Consider the following 20,495-nt stretch of genomic DNA (forward strand, 5'->3'; position numbering starts at 1 on the left):
AATGAGTAAGCCATTATTGAGCCAGCAGTAAAAGAGAAAGGTTTCTTTTTTTTTTTCTTTTTTTTTTTTTAAAAAAGTGTTGGTATGGTACAAAGAAATAACAGAGCCATTATTGGCATACACAGTATGTTGGGCAATATTCGGTGAAAATCTTTTGGTGCTTGGGAAAAGAATTTAATCGACTGTATAGGACAACGCTCAAAACCAATGAAAAGTATTTGATCTGGGCTTAAATTCAAATATAGATACACGGTTTTATCTGGCCTTTTTTGAGTTTAATTTTGTTTTGCTAAGGAGCAATACGTTTTAATTTGGTGAACCTGCCATGCCCGCTTGCAGGAGTCATGCTGCCGGAAATTAAGGTCGGGATAAGATATTGTTGGCCAATTTTTTAGGACTTCGGTTGGTTTACAAATTAAGAGTCTGTTTGAAGTTTTGAGTTTTGGGGGATCTTTCCGTCATTTAGCCAAAAATTATAGTCACAGCCGCCCGTCTCTCGCTGCAACTTTCGTATCTGGTCTTCGGTTTTTTTTTTTTTTTTTTTTCTTGCGGATTTTTCTGGACTTTGCAGAGACTGAATAAGAGCGATGGCGATGAATCTTGGGTTAGATCGAATGGCATTTTGTTCGTTTATATTCCGATTTTGTTTATAATTTAATTTATTTCTAATGCAACAATCACATATGTGTGTGTATATATATATATCTTTTAGCTAGCCTAATTTTTTTTTGTTTCAGGCGGAATTTAGGTAAATATTTTACCACCGTTGGCCCTTTCTCAGCGGGTTTTGGGGGGTCTTCAACCGCGAGGAGCGGTGGAAGTGCAGGAGCTATGGCTTTACTGCCTGCCCGCCGCCAGTTCTCATCCTGGTAGTTCTTTTCCAAATTGATTCAGATACCATAACTTTATTTCTTCCTCTCCGTACTGCATGTTATATTCACTTTTGAAAGTTTTAGCAAATAATGGTTGTGTTAGAAGCCCTCTTTTTATACCCAAAGAAAAAAGGAATTTAGGGCTAACTATCCGCTTTATTGGTGTTTAGTATCTCTTACTGAGCAAAAACACGTATAGAACTTTTCTGGAACATGAGATCCTTTGTCTTCTTCTCCTTAATTTGGAAAATTTTTATTGGTCATTTGAAAGAGTTATGTGATCATCAAATACGGTGGCTCCATGTATATACTTCTATGGCCGGTAATTTACTTCTGACAGAGTTCATAAGTATCAACACATAAGCTAGTGTTTGGAGAGCTTGGATTGCTGAACAAGTGTCTGTTTTAAGATAGATTGAATCTCTATTCTCTTCTATCAACTGTTAAAAGATGACTAAATCCAGTAGTACGTTTCATCCTGCAATTGGCTTTTCGTTCTAGTATCAGGCCATACAGTAGTAGCTTGGTCCGCAAAGAGTTTGTTTGGGCATTCAAGGGCAAAGCTTACTTTTCCAAAGTGAAACCTATTATTTTAGTTGAACAGATTGTAGAAGTTTGAGAACTGATTTGAGAACAAGAGAACCGAAATACATGATTTCTCGCGATTTCTTCTCCTAATTCCTGAGGATTTATGTTCTTACGCAGGTCTGCTAGAAATCTTAAAAGAGAACTTCGCGAGCTTATGGCTGAATTCAAGGAATTATCCTTCAGTAAGCTCTTTTTGTCAAATTCTCTTCTTCTTTTTTTCAAATGTGAATTTTTTCTGCAAAAACGATTTTTTTTTGGGTTTTCAAATGTGATTTTGTTTTGTCTTTTCAAAAAATTCCATTTTCTTTTTTCCTGCCAGGTGAGTGTTTACATCTGACTATAGCGTCAAGTGTTACTGCTTATCTGCTTCAGAGGTGCAATCAAGAGCTCATCTCGTCTATACATTGTTGGTCATTTTATTGAATCCTGATTTCATTATTCTTGTTTAACTTTCTTTCCTAATTGCAGTACTGTGCGTGGTATCGCGAAGCTTACGAAGTCAGTTTGGTCGAGGTTCTCTCTTTCTCCTTCTTTGTTTGAGAATAATAACGTTATTTGGAAAATTTCTTCCTAGTCTCCGTATTCACATTGAACATGTCTTTGGATGGAGAAGATATTTCACATATGGTCCTTCACCCTATTTATTTCTAGTAATCACTGTAAATGGGTTTTGTTGATTTTGTCCGTTAATCACACTTAATTCGCTTACATGTTGAAGCAAATTCCTTTTGAGTTAGGTTAGTATTAAATTATTTGCTTTCTTTGTTTCATGTTTTGGCATGGAGTGATATAATCTGGAATTGTCCAAGTAGTCTTAGTTGTCTACTTTTTCCACTGGCAGAAGCCTTATAGTCCCGATACTCCAAAAATGAGAAGTGATTGGAATAGAGAAGAATTTGAGGGAAAAAAAAAACCTCCACGAACGGTGTATTGTTTCTGGCAAAGGAACCGAACTAAACGAATTCAATAAGGTGGTGAAAATTTGCTGATATAGTTCCCAATCTTATGTTGCATCGTTTCTGTGTGGATGTCAAATCATATCGAATGGGTTTGGATTGATTTGAATTTAAGCATATTCAGAAAAGCCATATGAAGGGCAATAGATACTTGTCTTGTGCCAAACTTTTCGTTTAGATTTTGGAATTTTCTTATTGCTCTTATGTAACTCGTTAATTACCTTCAACTCTTGCTAAGATCTTTTAACTTAAAATACTGCTCAACATTTGTTCAATCTTCGTGTGCTTTTCTTGACTTGACAGGACTGGCATTGCAAACTTGAAGTTCAGCAGCAAGAGGTTTGTTCTGTTCATTTGTGTGGTTACATATTGCAGCTTCTTATAGTTTGTGTGAGGTAAATTGGTCTGACGGCATTTGACGGGTAATAGAATCACCAGATCCAAGACTATTTAACTCTTTTTCTGTTCCAAGTTACATCTGCATTGCCTGTGAAGTCAAAGTTTAGTTTGCTGTATTTGGGTGGTAAAATGATCATCTTCTTTCATACCTTTGACTTGTGTTTCTGCAGTCTGCTGCTGTAGTTTAATACCTATATGCTTGATAAGCGCATATGTTGTTGAAACCAAATCTGTTTTTCCTACCTCAGGGATGGCGGTGGCACTGATGGAGGCAGTAGCAGGGATGATGGTGTTTGAACTCATTAACATAATCTGCTTTTTTTTTTTTTCCTTTTTGGGGACAAAATGTCTACCTTCTGTGGGAAATGCAGGATGATGTGACGATGTCTGTTCTTAAATTTGGTGCTAAAATACCTGTGGAGTAACTGCAACAGGATGATTTGTAGAGAGGACATTGACCGGCAACTTGTATTTAGTGGGCTGAAGTTAAAAATTGACCTTGAAGCCTTTTATGTTTTACATATACAGCTCTGTTTGTGGAGTTTAAGCTTTGCTTCAATCAGGTACGGGCCAGTTTACCTAATTGAAACGAAGCATAAACTCTATTTTTTTTTTTGTTGGCAAAGCTCATGCTGAGTCGGCTCATTTAAAACTTTGAAGTTTTTGGTTTAAAAGGCTTCAAATCCTTTTTTCTTTCTTCATTTATATACCCTAAAGGGTTAATTACATTTATCTTCCTTATAGTTTAGCCAAACTACAAATCAAACCTTGAGATTTGGACAAATAACTCTAACCCCCCTATCAGTGACACCTTCCAAACTCTATAGACGGAAAGAACGAAATGTCAAAACTGACATCCCTTGGAAAATGTTAAACCCAATCCATCCATATTCATACTTCACAGTCACCATCGTATGCCCTCTCCTTTCATTCTTTTTCATGTCTCTTCTTATCCCTCGTACAGTTTCATCTTCCTATAACCCATTTGGCTAACTTCTGCAGTGGATGCACTATGACTTCTTTCCTCTTTTCTCCACCCTCCATCGCTGCCTTCTCTTCTCCGCGAGTCACACTATCTCATGAGACAAGAAGAAAACATATCCATACCTAATTTCCAAATCCATGGACAGAAGGGCATGTATTGGCACTTTGGTTTGAGATCCAAGGTTTTGACATCCCATGACTTGGTTAATCACTTCGATCCTCACAATTTAGTTTTAGCAATGCAAATATCAAGATCTAGTCTGTTGTATGGGTTAATAAATTTATTGTTGTTATTTATTTTCTGTTTGGGGATTTTTGTTGGATTTTAGTGTTGAAAGTATTTGATTGGGAATTTGCTGATAGTTGTAAAGCAATATTTTGAGAATCCCCGTGATTGTGTTTCTAAGGCTTTGTTTGGATTGCATTTTTCTGAATTTTTTATAGAAAAATTATTGTAGCGATTTGATATATGGTAAAAAGGGGATTGAAAATTGTGTCCATAGAAAATATAACAATTTTTCCAACACACCATAAAACTTTGTCTACCTAACAAATATTTCAAAATTTTAATTAGGGTTGAATATGAAAAGGAAGAATATGGATAGGAATGGCAATTGGGGGCGAATGCCCACGTGGGCTAATGGGGCGAAACGGAAGAGAATTTTTTCCTCCCATTTAAAAATGGGGTGGGGGGCAGGAGAGTATACCCCCGCCCCTAAGGATGGCAACGCGGCCACCCGTCCCGTGGGGAACTAATGGGGCGGGGGGGATTTTTTTTCTCCCGCCACCCGTTTTAAAAAATAAATATATAAAATATATATGTATATATATATATAATATATAATTAAATTAGTTACAAACTTATAATAATGATATTATTAGTTATATGTATTATATAATGTATATTAATATATGTAATATAATTGATATTATCAATTATACTAATAATTATATATGTGTACTAATACCAATCATTAATTAGTTATACTAAATTTACTAATATATTTATACTAAATCCCTAATTACACTTAATATAATAACATTTTTTTCTCAAAAAAATAGCACAAGTACAATAATGAATTAATGATTGTATTTGTGTCAAAAATAAAAACTTGAATACTTTAATTGTATTTATTTCGTCATGTTGGATTGTATTCAAATAACTTTTGTTTGATTGTTTTTAAAAGTTTCAATTGTAAAATTGTAATGAATAATAATTTGATGATGTGTTGATATTTTAATACTTGATTATTTGCTAAAATTTAACTATAATAAAATTATATAACATTTTTTTTATTAGTCCCACGGGGGCACCCGCGAGGGAAGTGGGGCGGGGCGGGACAGGGAGGGGGCGGGGGGAGCAGGGGACGGGGAACGGGGCGGGGGACCCCGCCCCGTTGCCATCCTTACCCGCCCTGCCACCCGTTAAGAAAAATTAATAAATATATATAATATTTAATTTAATTAGTTACAAACTTGTGATAATGATATTATTAGTTATATGTATTATATAATGTAATTAGTATATGTAATATAATTGATATTATCAATTATACTAATAATTATACATATCTACTAATTGAAATTATTAATTAGTTATACTAAATTTACTAATACATTTATACTAAATTTCTAATTATACTTAACACAATAACATTTTTTTCTCAAAAAAATCACAATAATGACTTAATGATTGTATTTGTGTCAAAAGTGAACAATTTAACTACTTTAGTTGTATTTGTTTCATCATGTTGGATTGAATTCAAATAATTTTTATTTAATTATTTTTATGAGTTTTAATTGTGAAATTATAATGAATAATAACTTGATAATGTGTTAATATATTAGTACTTGATTATTTGCTAAAATTTAACTATAATGAAATTATATAACAGATTTTTATTAATTCCGTACGAGAAGTAGAGTGGAATAGAGGAGCAAGAGGCGAGAGGCGAGAGGCGGGGCGGGGATGGGGGAATAAGTGGACAGCAGGCGGGGCGGTCCCCATCCCAACCCCGCCCCATTGCCATTCCCAAATTTGGATTGGGTTGTGCATGGCAGCCACAATAAAGCTGCTGGCGCTGCTGCATAACCGTGGGTCGTTTTGAAGAAGGTTCCAAGGTGAGTTGATGAATATTTTGGGAATTTAAATGCTTATTTTCGTTGACATGGGTCAAGGAAACAAGCAGTCAACGTATCTTGACTCACGGAATGGGATCTTTTGTTATGATATTTCGAGTTTCAAGGGTTGTCCCGTTATTTGGCCAAATGTCAAGGTCTAATTCGTAATATGGCTAAACCTTAAGGGAGGTAAATATAATTAACCAACTCTAAAACTATTCGAACCCTCGTCTCTCCTTTTTCTCACGGACCATGCAATCAATTTGTATCCAAATCAACATATTGTAAAAACCATTTGGATGAGAAATTATATGAAATATTATTTGAAATAATTATTGCGAAATTTTTTATGATTCGATTTATGTGAGATAAAAAACTTTTGAAAATTATAATGGAGTTGGACATCCTAGTTTTTTGAACTTTTTTTATTATACAAGTTTTCCAACAACTTAAACACCATGAAAGTTTTCAAAATACACATTTCAAAACACCCAAAAAATATACACTTATTTTTCCTCTTTTACCACCACCATCTCAACCCACCATCATCACCGCCGCTGCCACCCCCTCATCCTCCCCTCCTTTTTTTTTCCCTTTCTCCCCCTCCCTCTCATTTGCCCTCTCTCCTCCTCCTCTTCTTTTATCGTCGCCACTTAGTTATGAATATTTCATCATTCAATTTGTACAAAACATTTTTAACGGTGCAAAATGGATGAAAACATTTTTGATGATACAAAATGAATCAAGACATTTTTTGTGCAAAATGGATCAGAATACATTTGAACATATTTCTGTCCCCAAACAAAAGCCTTCATTATGAGCTCATTTTAGAAAGGATCCACTGGATGCCTTTCTTATCTATCCCTAGAAGGGGAAAAAAGACAACAATCATGGTCAAATACTACGTGAGAAACAATTGCAGGACTTAATTCCTGATGATTTCAAGGTTTTGAACAGATAAACCCAGTACAATCTATCAATGAAAAGGAAACAATTTATTTATTTCAAATTTCAAATACTCAAAAGGATGACAAGGATTAGGATCAAATAGGCCTTTATTATCATATTTCAAGGTCACCAGAATGAGAAATACTCTGGTAATCAAGGTAGAGATAGACCTTGAGAATGTTTTTCTTTTCATATTGATTTTCTTCTATTTAAAGATATGAAGTATAGTATTTTACAATTTAGAGCCTCAACCGAAAAAGAAAAACCTTAAGCAGCACTATAAATGACATTAAGAATAGACAAATTACTTAAAATTTCTGGTTTTGTACTTAAAAGAGTAAACAAATGCAATATTGTGTATGAATTTAATTTTGATTGGTTGGAAAATCAACTAATTTGGAAATAACTCAATTTCCATATAAATTAGGCATTTTTCAAAAACTTTACTATAACTTTGTTTATTAAAAACTTTATAGTATATGATGTATTTTGAGTGTATTCATAAATTTTAAATTTTGTTGAGATATTTTTAAAATTTTTTAAAACTTCTCTATCACAACCAACTTCCACCCGTTTACCAGCTATATTGGTCACCGCACCTCTCATCCATTCTTTCTTTACTCCTGCTCTGGTTTTCTCTATTATCCTTCCTCTTTCTTTCCTCTCACTGGGAGGATAGGACGAGTGCATGAGGAAAGAGGGGAGGTTGAGGAAGAGGAGGAGGATAGAGGGGAAAAGAGGAAGGGAGATGAGGATGCTAGGAATAGGAGGTGGCGACAACCGTGTGTGGTGGGTGAAGGAAGAAAGAAGTGGTAGAGTTTTTTTTTTTTTTTTTTGTATTTTTGGTCTCCTCCCTCTTGCTTTCCCTCATTTTTTTCAAAATTTTTTTGGTATTTTTTGTCTCTCTCTTGCTTTCTCTCCCCACCTCTCTCCTTCTGGAGAAAAGGAGAGGATGAATGCATAGAGAAGGAAGGGAAGAGAGAGAAAAGGAAGGAAGAAGAGGAAAAAGGATGATGAGGATGAGGGAGAGAAAGGATGGAAGGGAGAAAAGAGAAAAAGGGAGAGATGTTGTTTGCAACAAGTAGCATTGGTTTGTGTGGTTAAAGGCGAAAGAAAGAGATGATAACATTTTTTTAACTTTTGAAATTTTTTTTTATATTTTTGATAGCAATGCATTTGGATTGTTTTAAACATGTATTACTATAATATTTTATTTGAACAACAAATCGCCTTCATTTTCAATAACATTTGAATCAAAATATTTTTGTAAATCAAAATATTTTTGCAATGTGGGTGGAATGACTACTTGGATCTTGTTCTTCAAAACTCCAAAGTGCATGGGTTTATATGGTCAAATCCTAGAAGGAAGTGCTTGTGAAACCACTATTGATGATTCAATCAATTACTTCTTCGAATTTATTAAAACATAGCCTATATCATTTTCCCTCATTGATTTTATTCTTTTCTTCTATTAAATGCCGAGTTCAGATTGAAATTTATAAATAAAAAAAAAAGAAAAAAGAGTCTAGTAATTAGAACAATAAGATACAAGAGCAAAACAATTATTTTAGACCGATCGAAACCAATACAATACAATTAAATAGAACAAATAAATATAATTATATAGATATCTTGCCAAAACATCCAAATCAAAAGGTACGGTTTGCCGTCAAATCAAAAGGTGCACAATTATATCCAGAGGCAGCAAAACTCTTGAATGCACCGAGCCGTTCCTCCAATATTTTTCCAAGTTGAGAAAAGGTTTCTGTGTTTCCTTTTAATCTGCGGACCTCATATTTGCCAGAGACACGGTTTCCTGCTAAATTGTTCTCATACAAGGTGGATTTTTCGTCTCTCTTCAATGCCAATGTGAGGACACTAGCACATTTCAGCTTCACCATGCAGATGCAGACTCGCCACACAATTTTATCACATTGTATTCAGCAAACCATAGAAGCCTGATGAAATCCTTTGCAAGTTAACGAACTTCTTTAAATATTCAAAATCCTCACAGTAGAAACTACATAATCAAAAAGAAAAACTTGATAGCAAGCATAAAGTTCGCTGCCTATTTAACCACAAAATATGGAGTCAAAATTTCAAATGATTGATCAAAACGAATTGGGCCTCGTGGATCACAAAGATCTACAACAAATCATCTGCCACTACTTTTAAGGCTCTGTCAATGGGTACTCGAACACAACATCTTTGCCTGAAAGCTTTCTGTAAACAGCAGCAAAAGTCTCCAGCTTATATTCAGTATTGTTTCTTTCCTTGGGGTCCAAGAAGACCTGTGCACAAAACAGTGAATCATAATGGACTCAAAAGTTTAGCTGTTAAATAAGTATCTCATGCATCAAGACAACAACCAACATTCATGTTTCTCCCCACAAGTAGGAAACAGCAAAGCATAAACAGGCCTGAAATTGATGGTCAAAGACTTCAAATTATAATTTGACGTCAGATTTCGAGCAATCAACTAGTAAAAATGATGCGTCTATTCTCAAACCAAAGATAATAGTAAGACAAAAATGGCTTCTATTGGCTGGCACCTATTTGGAACCCCAGCCTACCTTCCTCAAGTAATGTGATCACTGAACTATCAAGTAAACAAGACAACCTCAATGATAACTAAAAGCACACCTTCATTATCTTGGATCCATCAATGCGATATCTAACGCGCTTCGCAACAATCTCAGCAGGGACAACAACATCCTCTAACATGGCATCATGTACTGCAGTTAAAGTCCGGCTGCGGGGTCGTTGAACAGCAGATCCTTTCTTTGGGGGCCTCAGTATCCTTCGGGTGGCAATCAGAACCACATCCTAAAAGTCATAGTTTGCAATCAAAACTACATCCTACAACAACCTAAAATTATCAAAGATGACAAACCTAACACAAGAATAGTGTAATAGATGATCCAAGAACAGCATTATTAAGTTCCTAAAGTGACAAAAAAAAAGTAGCAGCTTTCATACAACTATTAACAGTAGACAATGGCACAAAATCTCAAAATCTTGTTACCATATAAATCAAGAAAGAAAATTCAAGACAAACATAGGCAGTTTTGATAACCTCCAAATAAATGTATAATAGGACATGAACATTATTCAGGAGGCCAAGTCCTCCACTAAATTTCAATGGAGTGTATGCAAAAAGATGAAGTGCAAGCTGAGACGTTGGTTCAAGAGCTCAGAATGATGTTCAATCAGTTCAATTCCCAGACCAAGAGAGGTCTCATAGAGCTGGGATTATTCTTAATCATCATTGCCACAATCCAGTGAATGGATTCCCCATACATGTGCAGTGAGTGCACAATGCTATCTTGTTATGCAGAACAACTTCTTTAAGCAACATGCAATGTCACTAGCTAATTTGATTTATGCAGGCGTACTGTTAAAATTTAAAATACCAATAAACAAAGTCAAAAACAAGATGTTCCAATTGCTGATAGATATGAGCTCAGAATGATGTTCAATCAGTTCAATTCCCTGACCAAGAGAGGTCTCATAGAGCTGGGATTATCATTAATCATCATAGCCACATTCCATTGAATGGATTCCCTATGCATATGCAGGGTGTGCACAATGCTAATTTGTTATGCAGAACACCTTTAAGCAACATGCAATATCACTGGCTAATTTGACTTATTGGGTTTAGGGCTATGCAATATCACTGGTTAAATTGTTATGCAGAACACCTTCTTTAAGCAATATGCATATTGTTAGAATTTAAAAGAGCAATTAGCAGAGTCAAAAACCAAATGCTCCAACTACTGATAGATAAGACCCAGGCAAGACAGCCAGCACCATCTTTGTAATAAGAAGGCAAGCAAAGCACTTTAACAGAAGGAGAAAAAAGAAATACAGGAACCTTGCCACTGAATTTCTTCTCCAACTCCCTGACAAGCCTGATGTGAATCTTGCGGAAAGCTTTTCTTAGTCTGTATGGCACATGGATAACAACAGCCTTCCGGTTTCCAGAGACATCAATTTGACTGCAGAAAAGAAGACACCAGAATATCCAATCAGACTTGTTAAAAGGCCAAACAAGGTCAATTGAGTGACTTTATAAGTTACTCTTACACAGCAGAATTGATGTACAGATCCTTCAAATCACTTTTGAGCTCTTGGTTAGTATTTTCCAGATCAAATAAGGCCTGCACATCAAATAGAATATAATCTAGGTAAGAATCAAGCATCCTAGTCAATCAACTAAAAAAAAGCTGCCAAACAACAATTTGTGAGGACAAAAAATAAAGTAACCTGAGCCACAGACTCTTCAAACTCTGTAGGTTCAACATCCTTATCCTTGTGAATTTTTTTCATTGACGTATACATCTTGGCAGGCCTGTTTCAAAATATTGATGTCATGTTAAAAAGAGGCCTAACGTGGAATAAGTAGGCATTCTCTGCAAACTTTGCTGTTTAAATTTTGCTGAATCCAGTCAAAAGTACTCAGAGTTACTTCCACCGGAAACATTCATGGCAGCATGAACAATATTAAGCAGATTTTTTGTGTGCATTTGGCTCTAGTCTATAAACCACTACTTCAAAAAGTAACAAGTAATCCGAAACAAATACTCATGACTAGGCCTAAAAGAAAAAGGACCTGCTTTTGTAAAGCATCCCCATCAAGTTCTAAACAGTAAACAGAAACGGTTTGTCATTATTTATATAAGCTTAAAATGTGAGGAAATACTTTAAGGGGCTAGTAGCTCAAAAAAAATCAGAAACAGCCTAGTATGACCAATAAAAAATTTGTTAAAACACCATTAGTGTTAAAAGAATCAACAGCATAAACACCGAGTTGCTAAACCAGGAAAAAAAAATCAAAGAATTCCAGGCGAATGCTTATTACAAACTAAAATTCATATTTAACGAACCATGAAAATGGTCAGGAGTTGCACTGTGAAGCCATTATCCAAAAATCCAATCACTAGAAATAAGCCAAGTAACCAAATGCCAGTTTTCACTTCAAATTAATACCCAAATCAAAACATGATACCAAAAACCCTAATCACTGCATTCACGCCTCAAAAAAAATCGCATTTACCGCTCAAAAATGTTTAAACAATCGAACTGATCAGAAGAGAAAATTCTGTACTAATTTATAACATGCTTCAACATTTTCTCCAGCATACAAAAAACCATTAAAAACTTTTTATCTTCTGAAAAAAATAGTTACTACCAAAGAAATGGAACAAATCCTAATTTATCCAATTAAGCAATGCTAATTCCCATCCTTTCCCTCCTTCAAAACTTTACCGCCATATTTTCTTGGTAACCAACCAGAGACCAACAACAATAACAAGAAACATATCTGATTCAAAGATTGAAGATGAAGAACTATAGTACCTTTTGGGGAGAGCAGAGAAGAGTGATGACTGATGCGCAGTGTGTGTGTGTGTGTGTGTGTGAGTGAGAGGCACAGAACCCCCTAGGGTTTGGTGGGGTTCTATTGACTTTATAAGTGGCTGGGTAGCCGGTAGCGGGGTGGGTTGGGATTGGATAGGCCTGATTAAACCCGGATGGGTTTTTGGGTTCTGTGTGGGGTGAGGGGCCGGAATTCTGGTTGCAGGCCCAATTGAGAAGCATTTGTTATTTAATCTTTTGGGTCATGTTAGGGAGTAGGAGTGGTCATTTCAGTAGTAACTGACTTTGTTTTACACAAAAGTAATAATTTAAATTAAAATACTATTAGTTGTTATTGGAGCCTTCAAAGTATAACAATTTCCAATACTTAGACCCCCTTTTTTTTTTTTTAATAATATTACAAACTAACGCTCATAAAGTGGGAGAAAATATTGATTTGAACAAACCAGGACTTTTATGTCAATGATGTGGAATATTGAAGAATTTTTTTTAATGTTATTTTAACGTATTTACTTAAATCTGCAAAATCTCTAGCCCTAAGTATCAAAATTGAAGCTAAATATTTTTGAGCCGAATAGTTAATTACGAAAATCACCTTACTTTGGCTGAAATATTGGTACCATCTGTCACAATCTTGCGGTATATCATTAAGGTATAAGATGAATTCTCCTACTTTCCATGGATAATGAACAAAGAATTGCAGATAGAATCTCGTACGAAATGGGCACCAAAAAAAATGAATATGGAGTTGCAGATTATAATGATGTTAAGATAGCATTGTCATTACGTATGTAAATAAAGGAACCCTTCATAAACTAATTTTGATACTCTTAGTATAGCAGTGTTAGTGTTTGAGAAAGAAAAACAATTTACTGTAATTCTTTTTCAGGTAAACTATGAATTTTTTATTTGTAGAGGTAAGCATTCAATGTACATCCCCTGAGCGCTAGGGCTTTGTAATTGTATTCAAAAGCTACAAAAATTGCAATATTACGCCAAGGGTGCGTTTCGTAATACTGAAATTTGAAATCTGAAGTCTGAATCCATTAAATTATTAAGTATTAAATCTAATACATTTGAGTGTATATCATATTCAATGATAAGTGAATAACTTATCACTGATTTTTAAAAGTAAGTTCTGTTTAGGAAATTCGGTGCCATTTAATTAATTTAAATGTTTAATATTTGGTTATTAAACGTGTCCGAACATGTTAAAATTTGAATTCATTAAGTTTAAGTGATGAATTGGATTATTAAATAGAGCCTAAATCTAAACATTGGAATGGAAATAATCTAAGTCAAAACTTCGCTCCAACATTCTATTTTGGTAGCAGGAGCCAAATAATAACGTACTAGCAAGAAGCAAGCGTCTTTCACATAACTAGAAGTCTAGGACTATTTAAATTGATAATGTAATCAACCTATATAGTAAAAGCACGAATGAGTTTTGGCAAAAGAGTGGTCGTCTGCTGATGTGTCAAGCTCTCATTGGTTCAAATGTGGTCGTCCTCCTCATGCCAAAATCACGTGCCCAGCTAGAGAAATATTGGAGAGTTTTCCTATTCCCTTATCTGCTCCTTGGTTGGAACGACAAATGGGGTGGGCTCGAGATTCCTATTCCCATCAAGTGTCTCCCGTCTCCCATCAAGTGTTTCTCTCCCATCGTTGCTTTCTCCTCTCATACTCAAACCACCGGACCACCACGGCTACTGTACCCCTTGTTGAGGATCTCCTCCTCTCCGTTATTCTCTGTTTCTAAGTAAAAAAATTATCTACCGATCTGTTCCAAAACTTTTCTTTTCGGACCACTATGGCTGTTGTACTCCTCATCCATGAACTTCTCCTCTCCGTTATTCTCCATTTCTCGGTAAAAAATTATCCGGACACTCAGCCTTTTATTCCTCTCTTTTTTTCCAAGTACTTGCCGATCTATTCCAAAAAAATTCTTTCTTCATATGCTTTCTATCTGGATGGACTATGACTGTCAAGAAAATAACATTATCGAGTTTTGTTGGTGCTGGTTTCAAGAAATCATCTTTTTTTTTTCAGATACATTGCAGATCTGTTCAAAATTTTCTTATTTTTCCAGAACTTTCTATCGTCACCTTTTTTTTTCTTTCTTTTTATTAGACCTGATATAACTAAAATCATTTATTTCTGTTTTATCTATGCTATTCTCCATATTGATGTTAATTGTTACAGTGACCAATTTTTACAGTTTTTGAATGGCATGATTTTTCTTTTCTTGTGGAATATTTAGATTGATATTATGCTTATTGTTAAATTTGCTTGTTTTTAATACGTGTGTTTTTTCTTTTTAGGAAGGTTTTGGTGCTTTCGTTGTGCTAAGTTCTCCTTCACTGAGTAAGTTTGCTAATTTTTTTATGTATGTATTCTTATCTTTTTAATTCCTTGAGCTCTGTTTTAGTTAGAATGATGATTGTAGAACTTGTAAACTGCTTTTGGAAGTACTTTATACATGTTTCTGAATAAATGTGTCTATTCATGAGCAATTTTCTCTTAATTTTTTCTTGGTTTTGAATATTTCTTCATGTTTCCTTTTGTTTCTTGTTAGGTTTTTACAAAGATGGATGGTGATTTTTTTTTGGAAAAGGGTGTAGCTTTCTGGCTGGAGTATTATGGCAGATGAAAGTTGTAAATAGGCTAATTTATTTTGTCCTCAATTAGGCTATGATGATATGGTTTTGGTTTCATTAGATGTATTTCAGGCTTTAAATTGATTGCTGTATCTTGGCGTGGCAACCCTGATTGCATTTGAGGTTCATTCTTCCCTTCAAATGTAATGGGTCTGCTGCCATGGCGGTACTCTCATCTCTGCCTGACTATTGCTGACAAACCTGAGCCTCACTTTAAACTACCATAATCACTGCTTAATTTAATTAAAAAGATTTGATCCCTGATTCCTTTTTTTCTGTTTGTATAATATTTTTCGAATCATGACAATTTCTGATATTCTTATTGGTTGTTTTCACCTTTGAAGCAATCTTGACGGAGCTATAGCAAAAATTCTCAGGTGTGCTACTTTGATTTATAGTTATAACTCATTCATCATATGATGTTTTACTTATGACAAAGCTTTAGCTTTTTTCCTTTTTGCTTTATATTATCTTGGTCATGCTACAGAAATTGCTTGATGCTTTGGTACAATTCACATAGTGACCTTGATGAGCTTTTTTCAGTGTGCTTTAATTTTTTGAGAAATTTTGTGGTCAAATGTAGAAACAATATAAAGTTTAGAATGAAATGTCTAACTAAATATCTACGTATTTGGGAGGTCTTGCAAGCCTCTATGTCTTAATAGAGAAGTAATTATGATATTTGATGGTTTTTTTTTTATAAAAAAAAAATAGTAATACTTTTTTTCTTCAATATAAAAAAGCGTGGTTAGTCGGGAAAATCTTTGAAAAATTTTGTGGTCAAATGTAGAAACTAAATGAAGTTTAGAATGAAATGTCTAACTAAATATCTAAGTATTTGGGAGATCTTGCAAGCCTCTATGTCTTAATAGAGAAGTAATTATGATATTGATGGTTTTTTTTTATCAGAAAAAATAGTAATACTTTTTTTCTTCAGTATAAAAAAGTCTGGTTAGTCGGGAAAATCTATTGGGCACCTTTTTTTTTCCTGCTTCACAACTCAAAAGCATGAAAGAAAACATCCTGCATTGCTCACTTGGTGTTATTTGGATAGAAATTCATTCTCCCCCTTTTTTCTCTCTCTTTATGGTAGTTAGAAGATATAATGTTCATAATGATGGCTTTTGGTAATGTTAAATTACATGTTTTGTAGGTGTTTAGTCGTCACGAGAAATTAACTGAGCCTTATTTTAAGTCTCTATATCTGGTTTTTTTTTTTTTTTTTTGTCCCTTGGTTTCTGAAGCATTAGAAAAATGAAGCATTTTTCTGTTTTTTTTCTTTTGTAATCCTTGTTTTTTGGAGAAATGGGGATGGGCGTTGCTGGAGTTATGTCACTTTCAAAGGACTGCATTTGATAATTTATTTTTGAAGATAGAGCTTTGTAAATCTCGAGTAGTTAATAGTGCAGAACAGTTGGCACTGCTGTCAAAGAGATTTGAACATCTACAAATGGAAAAAGTAAAATTGACCTTGGATCTATTTGACTTTTGTGCATATGCGATTACAATAAGCATTTAAACACTATAATACAAGAGATTTCAAAACAAAATTCAGGGTCACATTATGTGCTACACCATATACTCGTGAGGCATCTTGAGAAATGATCAGTGCTATAGATTGTGCAACTATAGCATCTCATCCTGCTTATAGCATTAATGTTAGATTGGCTACATAAAAAATTTCTTATGCTTTTTATGGCTTTCTGCAGTGTGGAATAGGGATCAATCCTATTTGTGTTGCAAGTGCTTTACTAGCACATTTTTACTTCTATACTAATTTATTAAGATGTAGCCAAAAAAAGAAGTTCTTTTGTTGGTTATCCTCCTTTCTGGTAAACAGAATGTCATTAATACCATTGCGTTACTGTCTTTGTGTTGACACCATGTCTATTTTTTCTTGAGCAAGCGTACTTGTAACCTTAAGTCTGGTGAAGGTGTTCAAATGAAGTCTGTGCAACACAAGGATCAAGAATCTGCTATAGAAGGTCTTGTCTTTAAATTTTGGTGTAGATTCAGGCTCTGGGATGTTCTGATCACCCTCCATAAGGTTCCTGAACAACTTTAAATTAGAATGAACAGTTCTCCCCGTTCCTTTTATCATAACCGGTTTAAATTGATTTGGATTAGTTACAAACCTCCTCTGATCACCCTCCAAAGGTTCCTGAACAACTTTAAATTGTGTACCTCCGACTAGGAAATGGATCACATCACTATAGTTTTCCCTTTTTCTTTTTGGTTAGTTGTCAAAATCTCTTATACCTCTGCATCCATACAGGAAATGGTTTTTCTTTCGTTCTTTTAATCTTATTTTTACTCGACTAATTTGTTTGGTTTAATTCTTTTTTAACTTGATTGAGCTGAATAACTGTGAACCTTAAAGAGTCGGTGATGGCAACTCTCTAGAAGCATTGAGGTTAATGAACTTTACTTGAGATGGGTTCAAAGTGAACAGCATAAGGTAACATGCTCGAATTAAAAGTTATCAACAGTTTATTTTGTTGCATGCCTAATTAACAAATTATGGACTTGATTATTTACATCTGGGATAGATAATATTGTCAAAACCCACAGTGAAAGCACACTTTTTTTTTGTCTTCACATTTTTTGCTAAATAGTTGAAAGTGATAGACTCTTTGTTAGGTAGTTCACCTTCATCCAGATTTTCTGATTTGAGTATCTAATTGTTTTGCTATGATTTAACACGTATTTAATCTTCTTTTTCCTTCCCCAAAAAAACCTCATTGGAAAGTACAGAGGTGAAACCCGATACAACTTATGGTGCATCAATTAAATCTTATATTATAGGTTTAACAGTGACTTTTGGTCCACCAAAGACTGTCAGTTTAATTAAGATATTTGGAGTAATAGCTGAGTTCCTTGCCATGTGAATAACGAAATTTCAATGACTTGTTTGATGGTTCGAGTGTTAAATCTAGGTGTTTCTCCTCAAATTCAATGATGATATCCACATGCTTCTTAGCTTTTAGCTTCCACTACTTGAAATTTTTTGTACTTTTTTCTTTTTTAATTTAGTTATGTGAATAATGTATTTTTTTGGTTTTTCATGTGAAAATATCGAGTTTTTATGAGAACCATCTCCAAGTTGTGGAATTGCGTAGCTTTATGATCAAGTTGTGTAAATTGATTTTAATATCTTCCATTGGCATTTTGTGTAAATTGCATAGTTGCATGATCAAATTGTGGAAAAGTTTACTTGCATACCATCTCCAAAGATCTAGCGCATTAATACTTTAACTTTGGTGAGAACACAAGTTACCAATCAAGATACTTTAGGTTACCTGTAAGAATCTTTTCATCTCTCAACTTTGGCAGCTACTGTATCGAAAAAAAAAAGAAAAAAGAAAAGTTCTTTGTTTGTGTAATGTGTTGAAAAATACAAGGGTTAACAAATTTTGCATTAGACTGTTAGTAACCAAAAGTTCAGATGTTAGTTGTCATGTCCTTGTTGGCATCATTCAAGGCCCTTGATTTGTTTTTAACTTCTTGTTACAATAGTAAACTAATTTCGGTGGATTATATCTTACTTTCTTTTTTGTTATAATACTTGGCAGGTTTTTCACCAGTTTCTTTCGAAAGCTGCTCATTACAGTTCTTGGATGAGTGCGAATGGCAGAAAGTTTTTATTTTTGGTTGAGTTAAAATATCGATTTATTGGAATCATGGAAGTTCAAGCTCATGTTTCGAGATTCTATAAGACTAATTTTTCTATTTATTATGAATTCCTTGACTATGAACAAATGTCAAAATTTATACTGCTAGACAAATTGTAAATGCAACTTTTTATGGTTTAAAATCTTTTACAATTGCAACAATATTTTTTCCCTTTTGTTTGTTAGTTTATAATATTTCTTCATTTTTTTTGAAACATATGATTGATATTACTCGATATCTCACACGTACTTTGCATGGAAAGATGCATATGTTCTATATTAGACCTTCTAGATTTGGATCCGTCTGATATGCAGTCTATGAGATAATAACTTCATACTCTATGGATGAGACTTTTTGATATTGACCCACTCGAAGTTATGAACTCGTATCCCTCCAATCCTTCGATCTAAACGAAGAATCAAGATGATTTGCAGAACTCTTGACCCCTCTAAATCACGAAGTTATGAACTAACAATATTTCTTAACCCACAATTTAATAATTTAGCAAACCAAAACTGTTTGTAGAGGAACGCCACAACTATGATGTGTACTTGATTGATAAGTTCGATTTGAATCTTTTCAAAAAAACTCTTTAAGAATTCAAGAAAGGCTCTTTTGGACAAGAAAAAGATGATAAAACACATTTATTGTTGGAAAAATCTGATTATTAACGATGGAAAAATTAGGTTATTTATAGCCTTATATGACTTCAAAACCAATGTGATTTGTGATCACTTGTTTGGCCAAGAAACCAACTAAAATTCAGCCCTCTTTGAAGACTAATTTGGCCGAATATTACTAAATAATTAAACCATTAAAATAGCAATTAGATTGACAATTAAAATCTTAACTAATGCTACTAATCAAATGACATTAACTAACTAACAAATCAACTATCTAAGTAGTTTGCTTCTAACTCTTCATGTGGGACCAGCAAAGTGACACATGGAAGCTCTTCAAGTTGCAAGCCTTCAATAGTTCTTGTGTCATCACCAACTCGATTTTGAATTGCACAAACAAGTGCTTGTAGTGAATCTCTAAGTTTTCTTGCACGAGCTCTTGTAATCGAACCACTTGGAACTTGTACAATTTGATTCATCACTCTTATTATCAACAACGTGAACTTAAACATTCTCAACATTCACAACTGAGATTATAATTATTCTACTTTGCTATTAGATGATGGTTAGACTTTGATTTGTTTTGTCCTATATGTATGATGAACAATTCACTATGTATTTCTACAATCTAATGCATATTGTTGTTTTTCAATGACGTGTCTTTCCATTTCTCGATCGTTAGTTATGTTTCAGGCATTATACAAACAGGGCATAACTGGGCATGTAAATTTTAAAATTGTTCACCGCGCATATGCGCGGTGATCCCCTCCTAGTTCATAACAAAAGTATAACCAATACATTGTGGGAAATTAGTAAAAAAGCAGAAGGAATTTGCTGCTTTCCAGCATTTTAAAAAGCACAATGTTGAGATACTTTTCTGACAGTAGCTTATTTTAGTAATAGAATTACTCCCCCCCTCCCCTTCTCTGGTTGGTTATGACCTTTAATACAAAAATCTTGGTCAATAATAGCTAGGAGAAGACCCTTAAATTTTGCTTTTCAGTTTAGGGGTAAGGGAAGAGATAATCAACGTTGATAAACTCAACACCCAAGTATATACAATCAAAATTGAAACTTAAAAGTTTCCCTAATTAACCTCATACTAAAACCACTTGTTCGGTTTCCTATTCGTACTTATGTAGTACTACTTAGCACTTCTTCTAATCTCTTTTCAACTTTCCAATTTCTCTACCAATTAGACATTGAGAAGGTCAGGCAGAACCGATATGTTAGTATTATGGTAGAAAAACTTTAATACGTTTGTTGTTCTTTCTTCATAATTTGTATGGTCAGTGCTCGATT

The 20,495-nt window shown here is 34.2% G+C and overlaps 2 protein-coding genes, 1 long non-coding RNA gene and 2 other non-coding genes across 7 annotated transcripts; 2 read left to right on the forward strand and 3 right to left on the reverse strand.

The window, feature by feature from the left end:
- On the forward strand, window positions 1-3,319 carry LOC140035240 (uncharacterized). Of its 2 annotated transcripts, none has more exons than XM_072075379.1 (7): window positions 1-362; window positions 738-869; window positions 1,578-1,642; window positions 1,780-1,834; window positions 1,929-1,973; window positions 2,720-2,755; window positions 3,064-3,319. In XM_072075379.1, the coding sequence occupies exons 2-7, from the start codon at window positions 832-834 to the stop codon at window positions 3,110-3,112; spliced, it is 288 nt and encodes a 95-aa protein (XP_071931480.1). In that variant the 5' UTR covers window positions 1-362; window positions 738-831; the 3' UTR covers window positions 3,113-3,319. The 2 variants fall into 2 exon arrangements, with proteins under 2 accessions (XP_071931480.1, XP_071931479.1); XM_072075378.1 differs by lacking the exon at window positions 1-362 and adding an exon at window positions 387-604.
- Window positions 3,320-8,835: 5,516 nt separating this feature from the next.
- On the reverse strand, window positions 8,836-12,351 carry LOC113726894 (small ribosomal subunit protein eS7). The gene is made up of 6 exons (XM_027250810.2): window positions 12,227-12,351; window positions 11,135-11,219; window positions 10,955-11,028; window positions 10,743-10,866; window positions 9,512-9,694; window positions 8,836-9,159 (listed from the first exon to the last, which is right to left on the reverse strand). The coding sequence occupies exons 2-6, from the start codon at window positions 11,207-11,209 to the stop codon at window positions 9,040-9,042; spliced, it is 576 nt and encodes a 191-aa protein (XP_027106611.1). The 5' UTR covers window positions 11,210-11,219; window positions 12,227-12,351; the 3' UTR covers window positions 8,836-9,039.
- On the reverse strand, window positions 10,054-10,145 carry LOC113728313 (small nucleolar RNA snoR69Y). Its single transcript, XR_003458041.1, has one exon. It is a non-coding gene; the product is annotated as a small nucleolar RNA snoR69Y (small nucleolar RNA).
- On the reverse strand, window positions 10,324-10,415 carry LOC113728312 (small nucleolar RNA snoR69Y). Its single transcript, XR_003458040.1, has one exon. It is a non-coding gene; the product is annotated as a small nucleolar RNA snoR69Y (small nucleolar RNA).
- A 1,309-nt stretch (window positions 12,352-13,660) lies between the features above and the next one.
- Window positions 13,661-18,821, forward strand: LOC140035241 (uncharacterized). Of its 2 annotated transcripts, XR_011839231.1 has the most exons (4): window positions 13,661-14,111; window positions 14,566-14,608; window positions 14,820-15,278; window positions 18,474-18,821. It is a non-coding gene; the product is annotated as an uncharacterized lncRNA (long non-coding RNA). The 2 variants fall into 2 exon arrangements; XR_011839230.1 differs by lacking the exon at window positions 18,474-18,821 and having other exon boundaries at window positions 14,820-15,929.
- Window positions 18,822-20,495: the final 1,674 nt, after the last annotated feature.

This window comes from Coffea arabica, chromosome 2c (genome assembly GCF_036785885.1).
Source record: "Coffea arabica cultivar ET-39 chromosome 2c, Coffea Arabica ET-39 HiFi, whole genome shotgun sequence".
Classification (NCBI taxonomy): Eukaryota; Viridiplantae; Streptophyta; class Magnoliopsida; order Gentianales; family Rubiaceae; genus Coffea; species Coffea arabica.

Coding starts and splice junctions, on each gene's coding strand:
- LOC140035240 (XM_072075378.1), top strand. Junction 870..1,577: donor CGCCGCCAGTTCTCATCCTG/GTAGTTCTTTTC, acceptor GTTCTTACGCAG/GTCTGCTAGAAATCTTAAAA. Junction 1,643..1,779: donor ATTCAAGGAATTATCCTTCA/GTAAGCTCTTTT, acceptor TTTTCCTGCCAG/GTGAGTGTTTACATCTGACT.
- LOC113726894 (XM_027250810.2), bottom strand. CDS start 11,209: ATGTATACGTCAATGAAAAAAATTCACAAGGATAAGGATGTTGAACCT. Junction 10,867..10,954: donor CTGTACATCAATTCTGCTGT/GTAAGAGTAACT, acceptor TCTTTTCTGCAG/TCAAATTGATGTCTCTGGAA. Junction 9,695..10,742: donor AGAAGAAATTCAGTGGCAAG/GTTCCTGTATTT, acceptor TATGACTTTTAG/GATGTGGTTCTGATTGCCAC.